The 22,484-nt window shown below is 44.9% G+C and overlaps 1 protein-coding gene across 4 annotated transcripts in view; it reads left to right on the top strand.

Annotated features, from left to right (window-relative positions):
* CENPH (centromere protein H) overlaps positions 1 to 22,484 on the top strand; it is a 131,334-nt gene that overhangs the window by 17,217 nt on the left and 91,633 nt on the right. For 3 of the 4 annotated variants that reach the window (XM_029575755.1, XM_029575747.1, XM_029575767.1), the window contains exon 2: positions 3,257 to 3,312. The exons of the other annotated variant lie outside the window; for it this stretch is intronic. In XM_029575755.1, coding sequence (XP_029431615.1) covers positions 3,257 to 3,312 — 56 coding nt within the window. The remainder of the gene's footprint in view (positions 1 to 3,256; positions 3,313 to 22,484) is intronic. 4 annotated transcript variants of the gene reach the window in all.

Here is a 22,484-nt window from a genome sequence, read left to right as displayed (position 1 = left end):
AAGAGCCTAAATTTGGCTTCCAGAACCTCCCGCCCACATTTTCCTATGTCTTTGGTACCCACATGTACCACGACAGCCGACTCCTCCCCAGCAGTGCCTAAAATCCTATCTAGGTGGCGCGTGAGGTCCGCCACCTTCGCACCAGGTAGGCATGTTACCAGGCGCTCCTCAACCCACCAGCCACCCAGCTGTCTACATTCCTAATAATCGAATCACCAACTATGATGGCCGACCTAACCCTTTCCTCCTGGGCAGTAGGCCTTGGGGAGATATCCTCACTGCGAAAGGACAATGCATCACCTGGAGAGCAGGTCCTTGCTACAGGATCCTTTTCTGCTGCACCCGGTTGATGCTCTCCAATCATGAGACCTTCCTCCAAGGCAGCACCAGGGCTGCTCTGAAGTTGGGACTTGGCTACTATGTCCATGAAGGTCTCATCTATATACCTCTGACTGCCTCAGCTCCTCCAGGTCTGCCACTCTAGACTCCAGAGATCGGACTCGTTCTCTGAGAGCCAGGAGCTCTTTGCATCGCATGCACATGTACAACTTCTCACCGGCGGGTAAAAAATCATACATGTGACACTCGATGCAAAAGACTGGGAAGCCCCCGTCTTGCTGCTGGGCTGCTGCCTTCATCTCAATTTTGTTCAGTTCCTAGTTAAGTTTTAGGTTGCTATGGGAGTAGGAATATGTCTAATTAACGTCCTTTAAATGTATTAGTGAATTCACTATATGTCTGGTAGTGGCCTACAAGGGACTGATCAAACTCTCAAAGTTTTTTTTGTTTTTTGTTTTTTTTGTGAAAGTGGCACCTGCCTATAAATTAAAGGATGAACTAGGGGTGGGTGGGTTGGGAAATCCAAACAGTTTAACTTCAGTCAGCCAGAATGACTCACTGCTCTCTTGATTATCAAATGTTGGTACCTAATCAAACCAAATCACACTACCTCAACACCTTTCCAAAGTGAGTAACTGAACTGAACTTTTCAACCTTTTTACTTAGGTATACATTACTCCTAGCTTATTTCTAGCTTCTGGCTAATTTTTTTTTTTAAATACAAACACTCAGTTCTACTTACTAGTTGCCTTACAGACTTTTAAAAATAAACACACTAACTACTGTTTACTAGCTGCCTTACTGACTGACCATTTAAAAATAGTCTAACTTGTTTATTTGCTGCCTTACTGACTATTAAAAGCACAAACACACTAAATAATATTCCCAAATAGTTAACTTTACCCCAATACGTTTGAAAAAGACAATGTCCCAAGCAAAAACTTACTGATTCCTTTCAGCCACCAGCAAGAGGATCCTCTCCTCTCAGTGCTCCCACTGGAAGATCCTGATGCTGAAGACTTGTCTGTTTTTTGTAGCTATCTGTTTGGTTAGAAGGATTTCGGAATTGCAGGAGCTTTGTGCTGTGATCCGTTTCTCCGGATATCATCCGATACAGTGTCCTTGAGTATGGTACCTTCGTTTCTTCCTAAGGTGGTTTCGGTTTTTCATGTAAACCAATCAGTGGAGTTGTTCAGGATCCCTCGATGGGATGAGAACTTCTCCTTTTGGATGTGAGACAGGTGGTATTATGTTACTTGAAAGTCACTAACACTTTTTGTTCTGATCATTTGTTTGTCCTGTTCGGGGGGAGCATAAAAGTGCGAAAAGGCATCTGCTTCTTTGTCTCGTTGGTTGAAAGAGACTATCTCTGCAGCTTATGTATCAAAAGGAAGAGCGGTTCCAGTGGGTCTTAAAGCACATTCAGCTTGAGTTCAGACGATGTCCTGGGCTGAGTGTCAGCTGGTGTCTCCCCAAGAGATCTGTAGAACCGTGGTGTGGTCTTCATTGCACACTTTTACCAAGCATTACCGTTTGGATGTGCGGGCCCCGGAGGTGGTCCCTTTTTGGAGAGAGTGTTCTTCGAGCAGGTCTTTCGGGTTCCCGCCCAGTGTAAGAGGGCTTTGGTACATCCCACTTGTCTGGACTGATCTGGGTATGTTCAGGAAAGGAAAATTGGTTCTTACCTGCTAATTTTCGTTCCTGTAATACCACAGATCAGTCCAGAGGTCCGCCCTGAAGATCTCTGCCGAAAGACTGCTTGGTCTATTGCTGTATTTATCTACAAATATAAAACTCGTGAAACCCAACCCTATTAAATTGATTTGAATTTAAACACCAAAAGCACCTGTTATATTTTCTAAACTTCTAATCACAATTCTTTTGAAAAATTTTTTAGGATGAAGGTGGTGGTTTCATATATTATAAAGGTGCAACCATCCTGGCCAAACCTTTTCCATTTTTAATCATAAACTCACCATCCAACCTCCCATGTATTAATCTTAGTTGTGCTCAAATGTGTAAAAATTCACCCAATTTTTCATAATTTCAATAAGATAGATATATCGAGCCAACAAAGGCTTCTTAATTTAATGGCCACTGCCGCAAGTACTTGGCTTTAAAAGATTCTTAAGCTCTATGCGTATGGAAAAAACCCCTGACATGTACAAGTTTCGAAAAACTTTCTTTTTCAAGGGTTGTCTTGACTTTGCCGAAAAGATGTTTATTCACTGTTAGGGTCAAATTCGCTATAAAGGTCCATCGGTGTTCAGTCGCATCCTCCTACTCGGCGGTCTCCACCTTCATCCTAAAACAATTTTTAAAAAAATTGTGATTAGAAGTTTAGAAAATATAACAGGTGCTTTTGGTGTTTAAATTCAATTCAATTTAATAGGGTTGGTTTTCACTAGTTTTATATTTGATATAGTATTGAGCCCACACCAATGATCTTTCTGTAGATGGTTTGTATTTATTTACAAAGCAGATTTGCCATTTTTTGGCTTCGATTCTAGGTTTAGCGTTTCTGCATGGCTATCTAGTTAGTCAGGGGTATCCATGTTGGGAGCCTCGTTCGCTCTTTTTATTTTTTCTTATCTTGGCTTGGGTATCGATTAATACTGAGGGACTGCAGGTGGCACACTCATATGTGGCAGTGCCCAAAGTTTTTTGTTCTCTACTCCATCTGCTGGTAGAGATTAATAAAACCTGCTTGTCTAGACTGATCTGTGGTATTACAGGAACGAAAACTAGCAGGTAAGAACCAATTTTCCTTTTCTTATGCCTGGCAGGGATTAGACAGAATAATATTAACAGTCTAGAAGAGCAATTCACATCCATATTAGCAAGACAAGTTGATTAATGTATTAAAAAAAAAAAAAAACTAAACAGTGGTATGTGGTTTTTTTTTTTCCTCTTATAGTCTTGGGGAGCAAGTTGGTCATCAATGTATGGAATATTGTACAGTAGTGGAAGCAGGTATGTATGCAAATTGTTAGAAACATGAAAAGTGTACTGATGCACTGCTGTAATAGCTTGTTATCATAGTAAGATGCTTGGATGAGCTGCAACAAGACATTTGTCTTTTGATGTTTTTTGCAAATAGGCTGATTCAGAAAAACATGCGGGAGAGCGGGCGAGCACTCTCCCAGCGCGCGCACAGGCCACTCTCCTGGGCACGCGATTCAGAAGGGTGGCCCATGCAAATTAGGGCCCGTGGTAAAAGGAGGTGCTAGGGACACTAACGTATCCCTAGTGCCTCCTTTTTGACAGGAGCGGCGGCTGTCAGCAGGTTTGACAGCCAACGCTCAATTTTGCCGGTGTCTGTTCTCAAACCCGCTGACAGCCGCCGCTCCTGGAAAACGGACGCCGGCATAATTGAACCGTGATATTAAGTCAGAGGGTGCCACAGTCAAGGGCTATACCAAAAAAAACCCCAAAATCCTGCTTTCTGTGGTTCCTCCTGTTAGTATTGTCGCGATACAAAATAGGAAGAACCACAGAAAGCATCATGCAAATAATAAAATCTTAAGAAAAAAAAAAAGTTCTGGATACCCAATATACATGTCCAGGCCGTGTATATAGGAACATTTGTTCTTACCTGCTAATTTTCTTTCCTGTAGTACCACGGTTCAGTCCAGACTGCTGGGTTTTGCCTCCCTTCCAGCAGATGGAGACAGGAAAAACTTGAAGGGTACCCCTTGTAAGTACGGTGCACCACCTGTGGCCCCCTTCAGTTTAAACAGTATCAAAGCAGAAATTGAATTTTAACTTTTAACAGCAATCCAAATCCAATGGCTAGATCAAATCTAAGGAAATGGATTACAAAAAACTATATACAGGTGAAGAGCACTCTGAAAACTTTGTTCTGCTACGCAATCTTTCAGTAAAAATGAAGGATAAAAGGATTCGAGCGGACTCACCATTTGCACAACCTTTACTCTGGGCGGGCATCTGGACTGATCTGTGGTACAATAAAACAAATCGGGAGGCGGTCCCACGTAGCCAAGTCAAAAAAAACAACAAAGGGATGACCTTTTTTCGTGGAAGGAATTTTATTTAAAAAGCCCGACTCTGGCCGAGTTTCGCCAAACAAGGCTGCATCAGGGGCTCATATCTCAATTGCTGATTACATAGAACTGCATATCCTATGCAATAAGTGGGACGGCAAGCCAAAACCTTAGTTGTGCTCTCACTGCTACTTAAGCTAGTGTGTCAAGCTAGTGTGGCAAGTTTATAGTGTCTATAAACAGATCTTTGCTTGTGGTAAACTGTTGCGGTGTAAGAGTTTCTTTACACTTTAAGATTGGAGACAGCAGGATTACTATACCTAACTTGACACACTAGCTTAAGTCGCAGTGAGAGCACAACTAAGGTTTTGGCTTGCCGTCCCACTTATTGCATAGGATATGCAGTTCTATGTAATCAGCAATTGAGATATGAGCCCCTGATGCAGCCTTGTTTGGCGAAACTCGGCCAGAGTCGGGCTTTTTAAATAAAATTCCTTCCACGAAAAAAGGTCATCCCTTTGTTTTGTTTTTTTTTGTAATAAATGTTTATTACATCGTAAAAGAAAACCATAGTAACAAAACCTTTCGCATATTACATACGCTTGATCTCATACATACATCTGGTATACAATAATTCGTCAAACTACCTAGCGGTTTTGTGAGCTGTGCTATATTGCAGTTCGAAGTTTAATTTTCCTCCCTTGACCATTTCCCCCACCCCCCTCCCACCCTGGGATCCGTACATCCAGTGATCATTACTTCCTTAGTCCGTTTCGTACAGTTAAGGGATAGTTCCCTTCTTAACACAGTCTTGCATGGGTAATGTGAGAGTGTTCCAGTATTTATCCCAAATCTTTTGGCATTTTGTTTTTGCCTCTGGAGATTTGAGGTTCGCTGTCATATAATCAAATTGCAAAAGTTTGAAGAGCCTGTGTTTCCACTGTTCAACTCGTGGCATATCCATGGTAATCCATTCAGTCATGATGGGTGGTAGCGCCACTAATAATGCTTTCCTCAAGAATAAACTGTCCCAATCTGTTAAATTGTCCAATGTGCCTTGAAAGAATTGTAGTAGGCAAACCTCCATTTTCAGAGGTACAGCAATTTGTAAAATTTGGCTCAGTGCATCAGTCACCTGTGTCCAATACTGCTGTACTTTGGCGCAATGCCAGAACATGTGCATTAGTGATCCTGGTTCTTGGCTGCATTTCAAACATTTGTCCGTATTGCTGAGTTTGGCAATAAACATCCTGGTTCTGGACATGTACATGCAACGTAAAACATTGTATCCTGTCTCCCTCAAAAGGACATTTTCTGTAGATTTCAAACAGTCCAACCATATCCGTTCTATGTCCTTCAGAGTCAAGCAAATTCCAGCCTGGTCCTTCCACGTGGTTTGGATTGCCACCAGAGTCTCTTCTTGTCTTAAGTCTCTTAATGCTCTGGAGAAGTGTGAGCAAGATTTTAAAGTTTTACCCGGAGGAATAAAGAAGTCCGGTAACATCTTCAACTGTTGTCCGCTTCCCAAAGGTCTATGCATGGTAGTCATATGGTGTCTAGCTTGCAGATAGGCATAGAAATCTTTCGAGTCTATACCAAAGGTTTCTTGTATGTCACTGAAACTCCGCACAGACCCAATGCTCTCGTCCCACAGCTGTGCCACTCTAGTTAATCCCTTTAATTCCCATGCTCGGAACACTGGGCTTGAGAGCCCTATTTCAAATAGTGGGTTACCTCTGAAGGTCAAAAACTGCATATTTAACCCTGAACATCCCAATTTTTCTGTACACAAAAATTTCCAAGCTTTTCTACATTCTTGTAGTATTATGTTACGTTTATAAGATGACGGAACTCTTGCTGCTTCAATTTGGAGTAGATTTTCTGGTCTAAAGGGATAGGTCCACTCCTTAACAAATTCATACGGAGTGTACATACTTGTGCCCCGCAGCCAGTCCTGTATATGTCGTAGCAAGCAGGCCAAATTGTACTCTCTCCAATTGGGGCAAGATAAGCCACCCTGGTCATAGGGGCGCATCAGGGATATCAAGGATACGCGTGCCCTTTTTCCTCCCCACACAAAATTTCGTATTGCCCGATTGATTAGTTGCACCTCCTTTTTGGTCAGCCAGAATGGAATCTGCTGGAGCACATAAAGCCAGCGCGGTAGTTCCATCATCTTTAGCAAGCTTATTTTTCCCATTAAAGACAATGGAAGCGAAGCCCAGGTCTTTAATCTGCCTTCCATTTTCTCAAGTAATGGCCGAATATTTGCCCCTCTGAGTTGTCCCACCTCTCTAGTGATTTGTAGCCCTAAGTACCGCATAGACTGATTCACCCATCGTAAGGGAAAGGTCCCTGTCCAAGCTGTCTTGACCCCGACCCCTATGTCCATGGCTTCAGATTTTTCCTCATCTTTAACCCGGCAAACATTCCAAAGGACCTTTGATGTTCCAGTACCTTTTGTAATGAATGCTGCGGCCTAGTTAGGAATACTAACACATCATCTGCAAAGGCAGAAACTTTAAATTCCTGTGTCCTCAACTTGTACCCAGTAATAGTTGGATCCTCTTCAATTTTTCTTAACAAAGGATCAATTGTTAGGATATATAGCAAGGGCGACAGGGGGCATCCCTGTCTCGTCCCCCTATATAATTGGAAATCTTCTGACACATGACCGTTAGCTAGTATAGCCGATGTCGGGGCATTATATAGCATAGCAATGTTGCGTACGATGTCTCCCTGGATCCCATATCTGTCAAGCACAGAGAATAGGTAAGGCCAAGACACCCTATCGAACGCCTTTTCGGAGTCAAATCCAACTACTAGTGCTGGGACTTCATTAGCTTGGCACTCCTCCAAGGCTATCAGTAGCTTAGTGACATTCGTACTGATCGCCCTGCCCCGTACAAAGCCCACTTGATTGTTGGTAATTATAGTTGGGAAGACCTGCCCGAGTCTATCCGCCAGAATTTTTGCAAATAGCTTGGTTTCATAATTTAACAGGGAAATTGGGCGATATGAAGATGTGAGCGCCAGGTCTTTGCCCGGCTTCTCTAAAACAGTTATATAGGCCCTAGTAAAATCACTAGGAAACTGCCGTCTCTGTTGCGCCTCCTTAAAAAATAGCAAGAGGTCTGGAGCAATTTGGTATAGCAATGACTTATAATACTCCGCACTAAAGCCATCAGGCCCTGGCGCTTTGCCTCTTTTACTAGTTTTGATCGCTCCTATTATTTCTACCAAGCTAATTGGCTGATTTAACTTGTCTAGTTGCTCAGGTCAAAGACCTGGTAATTCTAGATCTCCAAAAAATTCTGCCTCATGTTCCGTACCACCTCGTCTATCATCGGTATATAGCTTTGAATAAAAGTCGCGGAATGCGGCACAAATGTCTGTAGGCTTGGTAATGGGTTTTCCATGCTTATCTTTAAGCTTAGTTATGAATGTTTTCCCTCGAGCTAGCTTGATCATACCAGCTAAGAGCCGACCCGCTTTGTTGCCATATCTAAATAATTTATGCTCTCCAAATAAAATCGCTTGCTGTGCTTTCTTATGTAACCAATCGTTTAAGGAGTGCAGAATGGCATGATATTCTGCTCTAGCTTGCCCAGTGTTAGATGTTATCATACGTGACTTAGCTATCTTAAGTAGTGATTCCAGGCTTTTAATATGATTGTGCATGTTTTTAGATCTAGCGATCTGGTAGGCTAAAATTTCGCCACGCATAACCGCTTTCCCAGCTGCCCAATATAAAACCGGGTCAGTCTTATGTTGCTGGTTATGGGACTCATACTCCCTCCATTTGTCTTTTAGGAAATCCTTAAGTTTCTGATTATCAGCTAGATAACCTGGAAATTTCCAAAGCATAGAACCGGGATGAGCCTCTGCACTTTTGAGGTCAATCCAGATCATTGCGTGGTCAGAGATCTCAATGGGGCCAATATCAGCTTTACTGATCTTAGGAAAGAGAGCTTCGTCTACCAAAACATAGTCAATCCTTGACAGGGTAGCGTGTGCTCTCGACACATGAGTGTAATCATGTTCGGTTGGGTGCAGGGTGCGCCAGATATCCATCAAGTTCAATTCCACGCATAAGTATTCAATACCTTTTACCTTCCGTCCCACTTTAAGATTCCCCGGACCTGTTCTATCCATCAGTGGGTCACTGACACAATTGAAATCTCCCAGGAGTATTAGCGACCCCCTGGCAACTGAAATTAGTTTGGCCACCAGTACCTGAAAAAAAGAATGAGAATAAGAGTTCGGGCCATACACTGTACATATAGTATACTCTCTGCCCTTAATTTTTCCAACCAATATTAAATACCTTCCCTCGTCATCAGTGATTTGGTGAGTCACCTCTAGTGTGACGGTTTTGTGAATTAATATGGCGACTCCCGCCCTTCTGTGTATTGCTGGGGAGAAGAAACATTGTCCCACCCAGCTACGTTTCAATTTTTTGCTTTCATCTGCAGTCAAATGAGTTTCTTGCAGACATGCAATTCCTATTTTTTTTCTTTGTAAAGCGCTAAGTATTTGCTGCCGTTTCACCGGCGAACCAATACCTCCCACATTCCATGACCCACATCTGAGTGTTGTCATTTTTCTAATTCGAAAATGCACCACTGTTGTACCTGAAATACAATGTCTTTTCCTCGAGGCCTCCCAGCCTGGGCCCCCAGGACTCGTATATTTGCAACGTGATTGTTAGCGAACCCAGCTATATCCCTTAATGCTCGTCCAGTGCGTGTATCAGATCCCCCTAACCCTCCCCTACCACCCCCTCCCTCCCTTCCCCCTCCTAAATTCTCCTTATTTCTCCGAATCTTCCCCCCCTCTTGAGTTCTGAAATCCCCCTTCTGTGTTACCACCCCCATATCCTTGGGGGTCGAGGTCCGTGTTAATTGTGCTCGGGAGCGTCCCCCCCTGTCCACTACCTTAGGTTTCCCTGCCAGACTTTACCACCTATCTTACTAAATCTGTCATTATATTTGGTATTCTTGATACCGTCACCTATATACGAACCTTTCTGATTAGACCTATAGACCAGACCCTACATCCTATGAGGACTAATTTATGGAACTTGCTATGATACGGTTTTGCAAGAATTTGCACTTGAAATCCTCTTTTGTATCTGTAGAAGTTTACATTTCAGGCACAGGCCCCCTCATGCATACCTTACTTAAGTGGCTGAACCGGATCTTATAACCAAAATCCCCTTTTTAATTTTCCCCTTGGTTAGATAACTTTAGGATTGTTAAACCATTTCCCGAAAACACCCTAGTTAGTGTCAAACATAAAATTCAGGAACATAGGAACATAACAATTTAGGAAACAACCAAACCATGGACAACCGCAGATAACAAAAGCAAAAGCTTTCCATGTCTTTGCCTTTAGCATTATGGCTAAATACCACAGGTCCTGCTGCTGGGGCTGCAAGCCTCTCGTTTCAAGTATGACCTGAACCTTTGGCCATCCATTCCTCCGCTTTAAGGTGGGAGTCAAAAGAGAAAATTTTTCCTTCACTCCAAATCTTAAGCGTAGCTGGATATTGCAGTGCAAAGCGCATATTCTGGTTATACAAATCCTGACACGTTTTGGAGAACAGCTTTCTCTTGGCTGCCACTGCGGCAGAGTAGTCCTGAAAGATGATGATCTTTTTCCCTTGATATTGAACTGCTTTAAGCTTCCTATAAGCAGCCAAGATTACAGCTCTCTGGCCCCAGTTGAGAAATCTGGCAATAACCAGCCGTGGTCTCCTCTCCGAATCCCTCCTTGCCCCCAATCTGTGCGCTCTTTCAATTTTTATCTTACCCTCCATGTCAGTAAGCTTCAGTTCCTGTGTTAGCCAACCTTCCAATGTACTGCTCAGGTCACCCTCTAGAATCGACTCCGGTAAGCCCATAAATTTTAAATTGTTCCTTCTTGACCGATTTTCAAGGTCCTCTAGTTTATCCTCTGCTGCTTTCACTGCTGTTTCCAACGCGGTCACTTTTGCTGCCATCGCCATGTTATCTTCCTCGACTACAGAAATTCTGCCTTCTGCGATGTCAATCCGACGCCCGATGTCCCCCAGCGTTTCTTTTAGGGCTGTCAAGTTTTCGTTAATCCCTGCAAATTTGTGGTCCAGCGCTGCTACCACCGCTGCTGTGAGTTTTTCGATCCCTCTGTCTTCGCCCGCCATTATTTCCACGGAGCTGCCGCCGTCCGCCATTTTGTCTTCGGCTCCGACTGCCTTAAGCTTGTCTTTTTTAGGCGCTTTTGAGGCCATTATTTCGTCTGTGTCCCCCGCTTTCGCCAAAATTCGTCGGCCCTGCACTTCTCCGTCCTGTATGCAGCTTTTCGGCTCTTAGGGGATCGCGTTAACGGCGGTGTTTTTCCGTTTTCGGGGGTCAGCTCCCGGAGCTCAGGCGAACGCGACTCACCCGGCTCACCGCATCACGTGACCTATCCCTTTGTTTTTTTGCCTGATCTGTGGTACTACAGGAACGAAAAATAGCAGGTAAGAACAAATTTTCCTTTCCCTGTACGTACCCTGATCAGTCCATACTGCTTGGATGTACCCAAGCTGCCTTACATGGGGTGGGACCTAGAAAGTCCCGCTTGAAGAACACTACTCCCAAAACTTTCGGAGTCCAGAGCCTGAACATCCAAATGGTAATGCCGAGTAAAAGTATGCAAAGATTTCCAAGTCGCCACTCTACAGATCTCCTGGGGCAAGACCAACTGGCTTTCTGCCCAGGATGCAGCCTGAGACCGAAGCGTATGAGCCTTAAGACCGTCCTGAACCGAGCGCCCGTGACATATGTAAGCTGAAGCAATAGCTTCCTTTAACCAACAGGCAATGGTGGCCTTGGAAGCCTTATGTCCTTTCTTAGGACAAAGAGATGATCTGACAGTCGAAATTCCTTAGTGACCTCCAAGTAACGCAGAAGTACCTGCCTGACATACAACCTCCTCAAGTCGCGAGAATGAGGAGATTCTTGATCCAAGTCCGGAAAAGCCGGCAACTCTACAGACTGGTTCATGTGAAAGGCCGAAACAACCTTGGGAAGAAAATATGGTACCATTCGAAGGGATATATCAGAGTCTGAAAACCTAAGAAAAGGTTCATGGCAAGATAGGGCCTGAATCTGACACCCTCCTAGCCGAGCAGATAGCTACCAAAAAAACCATCTTTAGCGTTAGGTCCTTTTAAAGTAATGCACTTAAGTGGTTCAAAAGGAGGTTTTTACAATGTTCGGAGGACCAAATTCAAACTCCAAGAGGGACAAACAGCCTGGAGAGGGAGGGTTCAAGTGTTTCGCACCTCTAAGAAAATGCACTACATCAGGATGAGCTGCTAGGGACGCTCCTTCCACCTTTCCTCGTAAGCAGCCTAAGGCCGCCACCTGAACCCTTAGAGAACTGTAAGCTAACCCTTTCGCCAAACCTTCCTGTAAGAAGGCGAGGATGTTGAACTATTGAGGCGTGCTGAGGGGAAACCTTCAATTCACTATACCAAGAGTCGAAAACCTTCCAGACCCGGACATACATAAGAGAGGTCGATGATTTACGTGCCCGCAAAAGAGTGGAAATGACTGTATCCGGATAACCCTTCTTTCTTAACTGCTTCCCCTCATAAGCCAGGCTGCTAGACAAAAGTGATCCGCCTGGTCGAAAAATACCGGACCTTGCCTCAGATTTGGAAGATGACCTAGACGGAGCGGACCATCTATTGCTATTTAGATCATCATTGCTATTTAGATCATCTATAGAACTCACTTAATCTATGGCAGTCGAAGACATAACCTAGTCTTATAATTAGCAACTGTTTATTTAACCTACATTAGGCACTGTATCTTTTACTTATACCTATATTAGGCAATGTATCTTTACTGGTTAACCCCATATTTACTTATCCAAGTTATATCGACCTGTTCTTTGTAAGACATTTACTTGTCAATGTTATTGTTCTGTTAAAATGTAAACCGAATTGATCAGTAATTCTGTTATTGGAAAGTCGGTATATAAAAATGCTAAATAAATAAATAAATAAATATTGCTAGGTTGACTAGATCTGCGAACCATGGCCTCCATGGCCACAACGGAGCTACAAGGATCACCGTCCCAGGATGGGCCTCTATTCTTCTTAAGACCTTGCCCACCAGGGGCCAAGGAGAAAAGGCGAAGAGTAGAATGGTGCGGTGCCTCTGAAGGAGAAGAGCATCCACTCCTTCCACCCTGTGTTCTCTTCTGCGACTGAAGAAGCAAGGCGCCTTGGCATTCGTCCGAGTCGCCATTAAATCCAAGCAGGGAACGCCCCTCCGATGAGAGAAGAGCTTGAACGCCTCCTCGGTCAGCTCCACTCTCCAGGATCCAGCCGCTGACTTCTCAGAAAATCTGCCTGAACTTTATCTACCCCAGCAATGTGAGAAGCCGCTAACCTGGCCAGACTTTGCTCCGCCCAGGCCATGAGCTTGTCCGCCTCTGAGGCTACTGGACGACTCTTCGTTCCTCCTTGCTGGTTGGTGTATGCTACCATCGTCGCATTGTCAGACAGCACCCTCACTGACTGATGGATGAGGGGAAGGAATTTCCGCAAGGCCAGTCACATCGCTCTTGTTTCCAGGCGATTGATGGACCACTGCACCTCCTGCTGTGTCCATTGGCCTTGCACCACTTGGGATTGGCAAACTTCCTCCCAACCGGAGAGACTAGCGTCCGTTGTCACAATGATCCACTGAGGGACTTCCAGATCCACCCCTTGAGTCAAATCACCAATCGAGACTGGACCTGGTGGGTTCCTGGATCGGCAAGGGAATCTGGAACTCCTCTGATCTGGGATCCCAACATGAGAGCAAAGCCCTCTGCAACGGTCCCATATGAGCGAAGGCCCAAGGAACCGCCATAGAACCAAGCACCTGCAAGTAATCTCAGACCCTGGGAACTGGCAGGGACAAGAGACGACGAACTTGAGACGACAGCTTGTCTATCAACTCCTGCATAAGGAAGACTTTCCCAATCAGAGTATCAAACCGTGCTCTTAAAAAAATTCAGGATTTGTGCAGGACACAAATGATTCTTGGCAGGATTGATCCACGCAAGAGAGCGAAGGGTCTGCACCATTTTGCCAACCGCCTTCCTGTATAGGTCCTCTGACTTCGCTCGAATAAGCCAATCATCCATGTATGGATGAACCAGAATCCTTTCTCGCCGAAGAGCCACCACCATCACCTTGGTAAAGGTACAGGGAGCAGTGGCAAACCCAAACAGGAGGGCCTGAAACTTATAATGCCTGCCAAGGACCATGAAACGTAGATATCTCTGATGGTCCTTGCAAATCCCTATGTGTAGGTATACCTCCGACAAATCGAGGGAAGCTGAAAACTCTCCTCCTCTGATGGAGGCAATGACGGACTGTAGAGTCTCCATTCGAAAATGGGGCACTCGAAGGGCTCTGTTGACCTTCTTTAGGTCTAAAATCAGGCGGAAAGACCCCCCCCCCCCCCTTTCTTGGAAACCACGAAATAAATATATCTTCCAGTCCTTTTGCTTGTCCGGAGGAACTGGGACCACAGCCGCTAGGTCTACCAACCGACGAAGCATCTGAGTCACATGGCGTCGTTTCTCCAAGGACCTGCAGGGAGACACCAGAAACAGGTCGCTCAATGGACGAACAAAATCTAACTCGTAACCGTGTTCTGTGATGTTTAGAACCCAGTGGTCCGATGTTATTTTGACCTCGTAAAATAGGGATAGCCGTCCCCCTACGACCGGAATGGTGGAATGGGTTGGCGCTATTTGATTGTGAGGACTTAGCTCCCACTGAACCCGGAGCGACACCATCACGGGCAGGTCTATGGCCTCAAAAGGAATGAGCCCAAGATTGGGGCCTTCCTGATGGCTGCCTCTGGCCAGAGGTGGGTGGTCTAGACTGACGAAACCGGTGCTGACCCCTACAATGAGAATGGGAAAGACCGAAACCCCTGGAGGCTTTAGGCCTATCCTCAGGGAGCTTGTACAACCTATCATCCCGCAAGGATTTAATGAGTTGCTCCAAATCATCTCCAAAAAGGAATTTCCCTCTAAAGGGAAGCGCTCCCAACTGTGACTTGGACGAAGCATCGGCCGACCAATCACGAAGCCACAAACATCTGTGGGCCGACCCCACGGAAGCCATCGTGTGGGAAGTACGAAAGAGATCATAAAAAGCATCGGCGCCATACGCCACTGTCGCCTCCAAAGGATCCATCTGCTCCGACTCCTCCGGGGAAAGCTCCCTGGCACTCAGGAGCTGTTGTACCCACCTGAGGCTCGCGCATTGCAGCAAACTATTGCAAACTGCTGCCCTAACACCAAGGGCCAATACCTCAAAGATTCTCTTGAGAAGAACTTCAAGTTTACGATCCTGGGGATCCTTAAGGGCCGCCGCCCCAACAACTGGAATAGTCGTATGCTTCGTGACCGCCAACACAGCCGCATCAGTCTTCGGAACCCTGAGGGAGGTCCAGAGAATCCTCCGGCAGCGGATACAACTTACCCATAGCCCGCCCCACATGAAGGCTAGCTTCTGGAGTATCCCACTCCCAGAACATAAGCTGGAGTAACATGGGATGAAAAGGAAAAGTTTTAGCCAGGGGGGTGTAGACCAGAAAGGACCAGATCCACTCGTGTCCTGTCTCCGCGGCACTTGTGGGACCTGAACCCCCAGCTCTGTGAGGACATGCGGGATCATCGGCTCTAATTCATCCCTACGAAACAACTGAAGGACCCAAGGATCATCCCCCTCCACAAGCGCCACGCGCTTTGAATCCTCGTCTGCATCAGCCTGAAGCGGATCCACCGGAGAGGGATTTCCTATGGATGAGTGGTCACCTGGACCCGACGCTCCCCGCACCACCCAGCTGCAGAGGGAGATCCCCTCCCCCTGCAGAGAAATCTGCTGCAGCATCAAAAGAACACAAAATGGCTGCCGTTCCTACGCTCCGCAGGAACGGAGTAGACCTAGCTCCACGAGCTAGCAGCAGTTTACCCACACCACGGGACCATGCTGAAGGCTTCCGCTGGCCGCTGCTGCTGACAGGCCCTTTCCCTTGGGGATACAGCGGGAGCAGAGGTTTTCGCGGGAGAGCCGCACCACAACATGAGGCGCGCGACATTGTGGCGCAGAGGAGGGAAGCCTAAAAATAACCGTATGCGCCGCAGAAACCCCCCCCCCCCTCTTTTTTTTTTTTTTTTTTTTTTAACACTGCAATTAGCTAGAAGCTGAGGCCTCACCAAAGGAATAATTTACTACCTTCTCTGGGCCAGGTGGGGAGGGACCGGCCCACCGGTAAATCCCCCCCCTCCCCCCCAGTTACTCATCGGTTTTGAATAGCTCCAGGAATGAAGGCTGCTAGAAGCTAACCCCCGCCAAGCCTACAACCAAGGAGGGAAGCTCTGATTTAGCCAGACTGAATATAGATTCCTGCTGTTTGTTATAAGAACATAAGAAAATGCCATACTGGGTCAGACCAAGGGTCCATCAAGCCCAGCATCCTGTTTCCAACAGTGGCCAATCCAGGCCATAAGAACCTGGCAAGTACCCACAAACTAAGTGTATTCCATGTAACCATTGCTAATGGCAATGGCTATTCTCCTGCACAAGGCCTGGTCCCTTTAAGGAGCCCCACAGCAATTTATCCAGCAGTGTTCTCCGCTCACGATTCCTTCTACGAGTTAGCAAGAAATCCTCCATGCTAATCTCTCCATGTTACCAGACGCTCCCGCTCTGTGTACTCTCGCTCCAGGACTACTGCACTATGGAGAAACCTGGTGCTACTGCTGGACCTAGGTCCCCAGAACAGGGGTCATCGGACAGACAAACTGGGGCCCCTGAATGCCAAGGGACTCCCTTATGGTCAAACCAGAAAAGCACTGGTCTGCTGATGAATCAGCGTTTAGTGCACTCCGAAGCTCTTAGGAGGAGGAGCTGTGCTCTTCGGAGAAAAAAGAGGAGCTGTTGGCTCTCATTACTAGTGTCCAGGTGGCCTTGATGATTTCAGGTGCTAAAGTGGAAGACCCTCTTGAAAGGCAACCCCCATCTTTCAGGGAAAAAGTAAGCCTTCAAGAGCCTTCCACCTGCATGAAGCCCTAAAGCGAAGGGCCTTGGTAGAGTGGGATGCCCCATGGGGGGAGGGGGCACTTAGAGGAGGCAGGGTGTGGGAAAGTTGTACTTTCTCCCTATGAAAGACCAGAACAAGCTATTATGGATTCCAAAAGTTGATGTGCTAGTGTCAATGGAAGCCCGTAGAACTACCATTCTAGTAGAGGGAGGTATAGCTCTAAAGGACGGGAAGATAGCAGTCCTAAAACAGACCTTCTCCACAGGAGCCATGGTGATTGAAGCCTTGATTTATGGAGGCTACGTAGCCTGGGTAGCTTTACACTGGATTCAGCAGTTGCTCAAGAGTCAAGAAACTACATGTCTGGAGTCGGCAGTGGCCTTTTTGGCAGATGCAGTGTATGATCTGATTAGATTATCCTCTAAATCAGTCACCTCCGGGGTGGCAGCCAGGAAAAGGCCTTTGGCTCTATAATTGGGCAGCAGATTCAGAGTCCATATTGTGCTTTTCTAAGATCCCCTTTGAAGGGGGGACTACTATTTGGAGAGAATTTAGGGGAAACCAAGCCCCAAAGGATCCGAGAGGATAGAGGCTAGCCAACCACACTTAGACGGTACCATTTCAAGTACCAGCACAAGGGTAATTTGTTGGAGCTAGCAGCCTCACATATGGCATGATGTAAATCCTAGGGCTTTCCAGAGGCCAAGGACAGACCAGGCAGCTGCAGGTAGCAGTCACCCTCTGCAAATGATATTCAGTAGGCCCCTCTGACAGTAATACCAATAAGTAGATTTTTGTTGTGATATTACGCAGTGTGGGCCCAGATTACGTCAGACCAATGGGTCCTGGATATAGTTTTAAGGGATACATCACCAAGTGTATCTCCCCAGTGCCAAATGTATTTGAGTTCCTCATGCATGTTGCAAATCAAAGGAGCTGTAGTTAAAGCAATCTTGCAAAGGCTATGGGACTTGGAGACTATAGTTTCAATCCCGTTCCAGAAGAGGGGGCAAGCAGCATATTTGATTTATTTTGTAGTGCCAAAGAAGGGGATGGTACCTTTTGTCTTGTCTTACATCTAAAAGGGGTCAACAGATTTATTTATTTATTTATTTATTAAAGGCTTTTATATACCGACTTTCTTGATACAAATCAAATGTTTGAGGGAGCCCCATTTCAGAATGGAGACCCTCCGTTCGGTCATGGCAGCAGTCAAAAAAAAATTTCTGGTGTTGGCAGAGGCCTACCTCCATATTCCCAGCAGACCACCTTTTCAAAATCTCCATCTTTGCCTCTTAGGTCATCAGTTTCAAGCTTTATCCTTTGGGCTTGCAGCTATCCCAAGGACCTTCACCAAGGTCATGGTGGTAGTAGCTGCAGCCCTGCGTAAACAAAGGATATTTGTTCATCCCTATTTGGATGATTGGCTCAACAGAGCAATAACAGTCGAGAACTGGCAGGCTTCAGCAACTGAAGATCAGTTCCTAGAGAAACAGGGTTGGGTGGTGAACTGTACAAAGAGCAGTTTAGACCCCTCACAGTTCCTAGAGTTCATAGGCGCTCTCTTCAACATGAGGGTCACCAAAATAAAATAGAGCAAATGAGTGTTTTCACACCTTAGATTCTCCCAGGGACTATAAGAACATAAGAAAATGCCATACTGGGACAGACCAAGGGTCCATCAAGCCCAGCATCCTGTTTCCAACAGTGGCCAATCCAGGCCATAAGAACCTGGCAAGTACCCAAAAACTAAGTCTATTCCATGTTACCATTGCTAATGGACTATCTTCAGCTATTAAGGCAAATGACAGCCATTACAGATTTGGTCCTCATGTGCTCTGGCCCAATGCGCCCATTGCAACAGTCACTGCTAGCCTACTGGTCTCCAGCCTCCCAGAATTATGACCATTGCCAATGGGTCTCCCGATCAGTAGAAGCAAGTCTGGACTGGTGGCTGGATCATCTCAGTCTCATAAAGGGGGGGTATACCTAGAACCACCCCTCATAAAGGGGGGTATACCTAGATGCCACATTGCCAGGGCCAGCTGCTCCAAGGTAGTTGGTCGGATAAGGAAGCTTGATGGCCACTAAACAGATTGGAGATGAGGACCATCAGATTGGCACTTCCAGCCTTCCTACCAAAGATAAAGAGAGAGGCAGATAGTCCTTTCAGACAGTGCCATGGCCAAGGCATATGCGAACAAGCTGGTGAGCACTCGCAGCATCAGGCTTGTGGAGGAAACAAGCAGAACACGCATTTGGTTAGAAAATAATCTGTCCTGGTTGTCAGCATTTCATATTGCAGGAAAGGAAAATGTGCAAGCAGACTTCCTCAGCAGGAACAGGCTGGACCTAGGGGAGTAAGAGCTTAGCCAGGAAGCCTTCCATTTCATACTGGAACAATGGGGACCACCAGTGGTGGACTTAATGGCAACCCAAGCCAACGCCAAAGTGGACAGACTCTTCAATTGCTGAAAAGAGGCAGGATAGATGCCTTGGTCTGGTTCTGACTGAAGGGTGGACTTCTGTATGTATTTCCACCCTGGCCTCTAATAGGCAAGGTGATAAAAGAAGATAGGTCACTCCTTGGAGTTGATATTGGTAGCCTCAAATTGGCCAAGGAGGACATGGTATTCAAACCTAATAAGCTCCTAGCAGGGCGCCTCCCTTCAGTTCCCCAGATGTATGGCCCTGTTGGTGAAGGCTGAGTTGGATATTGTTGCTATTTCAGAAGTATAGTTCAGTGAGTCTTATCAATTAGATATGGCCATACTGGGCTATAGCCTTTGAGAAAGGATAGAGATGACAGAAATGGGGGAGGAGTAGCTCTTTATGTCAAAAACAATATCTGAGCAACTGAAATGCAGGGGGTGTGGGGAAAGGAAGACGCACTGTGAGCTGTCTTAAAAAAAGATGGCATTTCCATTTACACTGGTGTGGTCTACAGGCAACCAAATCAGTCAGAAGAACTAGACAGAGATCTGGCTGAAGACATCCAAAAGGTGGGAGAGAAGGGAGAAGTACTGCTCATTAGACATTTTTAATCTGACAGATGTGGATTGGAGTATCCCTGCTGCAGAAACTACAAGAAGTAGAGAGATTATGGATGCCCTTTAAAGGAACCCAGAAGGGGAGGAGCAACGCTGGATCTGCTATTCACAAATGGAGATAATGTCTCAAGTGTCTGGGTAGGTTACCACCTGGTACCAGTGATAATCATCACAAAAAGGAGACCAAAGATACCTCTCTTTTCTTTTTCAAAACATTCAAAGGACATTAATAATTTTATATTGCTCTAGGTAAATGACCTCATATAGGCAAATATTAAACGTTCGACTCTGTGCCATGAGGATAAATTGTGCCCGACACGGTCCGTGTTTCGGTTTTTCACCTTCTTCATAGGGCCATGATTTATTTGTTCAGGATGGTTTCCGTGCTCTGATGATATGTTTCTTCAACATGAAGAAACATATCATGATGGTTTCCGTGCTCTGATGATATGTTTCTTCAACATGAAGAAACATATCATCAGAGCACGGAAACCATCCTGAACAAATAAATCATGGCCCTATGAAGAAGGTGAAAAACCGAAACACGGACAGTGTCGGGCACAATTTATCCTCATGGCACAGAGTCGAACAGTTTCTTCACTTTACGTCATTTGAATAAGCTAAGTAGCGACATGATATTATGAAAATAAGTAACTCTTGAAGAATTGATAAGGATTTATGAGTTTTATTAAGGTGAACTGACACAAAATAAGTTAACTTATATTCAAGATGAAACGACACATAAAAATGAAAAAAATACTATTGAATGACCGATGATTATACATTGAGAGGTAGTGCGATACATACTACTTACCATTTGGCATACTCCTTTATATTAAGGCTCCGTTTAATATTTGCCTATATGAGGTCATTTACCTAGAGCAATATAAAATTACTAATGTCCTTTGAATGTTTTGAAAAAGAAAAAAGAGGTATCTTTGGTCTCCTTTTTGTGATGGCATCTTATTGACTGAAACCTCGAAAAAAATCAGAGAAGTTTTTTCCACCTGTAAATTTACCAGTGATAATCAGACAGTTTGGTTTAATATAATGGCCAAGAGGGAGAGAAGCTGCTTAAAGATCAAGGTCTTGAATTTCAAAAACATAGACTTAGGTAAAATAATAACGTACCTCAAGGAGGAGATAGGTGACGTGGAGCAGTGGGCCAAATTAAAAAGAGCTATCCAAAGGCAGCAAACTTTTATGTAAGAAAAGGTAAATTACAGTAGGAAAAAGAAACCAATTATGGCTGAGAAAATAAAGACAAAAAATGAGCATTTAAAAAGGATAAAGGAACACAAAGATGCACACAGGGAAGTATATCCCCCCCCCCCCAAGTGCATATGAATTAGTATACCTGGTGATGTCTTGCACTGGTGAGCTTCTAGAATGCAAACTTTATTTGCATATAAGTTAATATGCATATTTTTTCAGCATAGCATTTGAAATGCTTGTTCCTCTCGTTTGCCTGCATGGCAGATCAAGATACAATGATTAAACATCACTAAGAGAGAATCTGTTCATGTCTTATGAGATCCAAAGAAGAGAAGCACTCTAGATGTAACCTGCCATACGATATCATTAGCGGTACAAGTTTTTATTAATGTATTAACAGTATAAAGTAATCTGGTTGCAATTACAGAATATTAAGTCCAACAATGTCTCATTTGGGCATTTAAAGAAACTTTCATCCTTTGGATGTTTTCTACCGGTTGAGTATTTCAAGAACACTTATTTTAGGGTTCATTTACTGTGACATTTTGTGGCAACATATCCTGAAGAAGCCCAATTTGGGCGAAACGGAGGCCTTTGTTGGGACATTTTGAACTGTTTGTCACAGTGTGATATCATTTTCAGTTGGACATGCAGGTTAATACCACCTTAGAGGGATATTTTATGATTAATTTGGTATATTTCTGTATTTTCTGAGACTATATCTGAATGTGGTTGTGAATGTGCATGTCTTTATTTTTAAGGGATTGAAATTCACTATTTAGTCCTAGGGGAATTCTGTGCTACCGCAGAGCACAGAATTTGCGCAGAATTCCCCCCCTGTGCAGAATTGCCAAATTCTGCTCAGAAAATGGCAGAGGAGACCCCAGCATGCCACGAACAGAGCGCGCGAAGATGAAGGCCCAGGCGCGCCATTCACAGCGAAGATGAAGGCCCCTGTGTGCCGCGGGACACGCTTTGCTCACAGCGAAGATGAAGGCTACGGCGCATCATTCGCGGCGAAGCTGAAGGCCCGATGAAGCTGAAGGCCTGGTGAGAGTGAATGTGTGTGAGAGGAGAGGGAGAGGGGTGTGGGGGAGGGGAGGGTGAGAGCAGCGAGAGGGATGTGCAAGAGAGTGAGGGAGCTTGTATGAGGGTGTTTGTATATGTACTAGAGAGGGGGAGCATGTGTGTGAGGGGCAGTACTGAGAAACGGGGTCAAACTTTGGAACTGGCGATAGTGGAAGGGGTTGAACCTAGATGTGGAAGAGAGAGATACTGGCAGGTGGAAGAGTTGGTGCCTGAGAGGGCAAAGTGGCCAGGGGAGTAGGGAGAGCGAGTGGAAGGGACACCCTTAGAGTGAATTTCTAGGGAAATTCTGCTCCAAATATTTAAAATTCTGCATCTCTAAGAAATAACTTTTTTTTCTGTATTAATTTAACGAGTAATTACTTAACACAATTTACATGACAGTCTATTTTGATCAATATAAAGTTTGCAGAATTTTAAGTTTTTGTGTGCAGAATTCCCCCAGGAGTAACTATTTGAGTTCTGAAAAATATTGTGGTTAAAAAATAAAGAATTTTGTACTATAGCTGAAGGAGTTTGGATTCATTATTATAAGGAAGTAGTGAATAAGGAAGCACAATATATACCTGTAGATACATAAGGGGTTCAAATTATATTTTTTATAGATGATACCTCTAGGATTGGCTCTGATATTTAAAGGTTTTAATGCCATTTTTTTGTATATATATGTGGAAGAAAAAGGGGTAAGAATGTGGTCTTCATCT

Source organism: Rhinatrema bivittatum, chromosome 1 (assembly GCF_901001135.1).
Source record: "Rhinatrema bivittatum chromosome 1, aRhiBiv1.1, whole genome shotgun sequence".
NCBI classification, from domain to species: Eukaryota; Metazoa; Chordata; class Amphibia; order Gymnophiona; family Rhinatrematidae; genus Rhinatrema; species Rhinatrema bivittatum.
The sequence above is the reverse complement of the archived record's forward strand: the minus strand, read 5'-3'. Positions and strand labels throughout refer to the sequence as shown.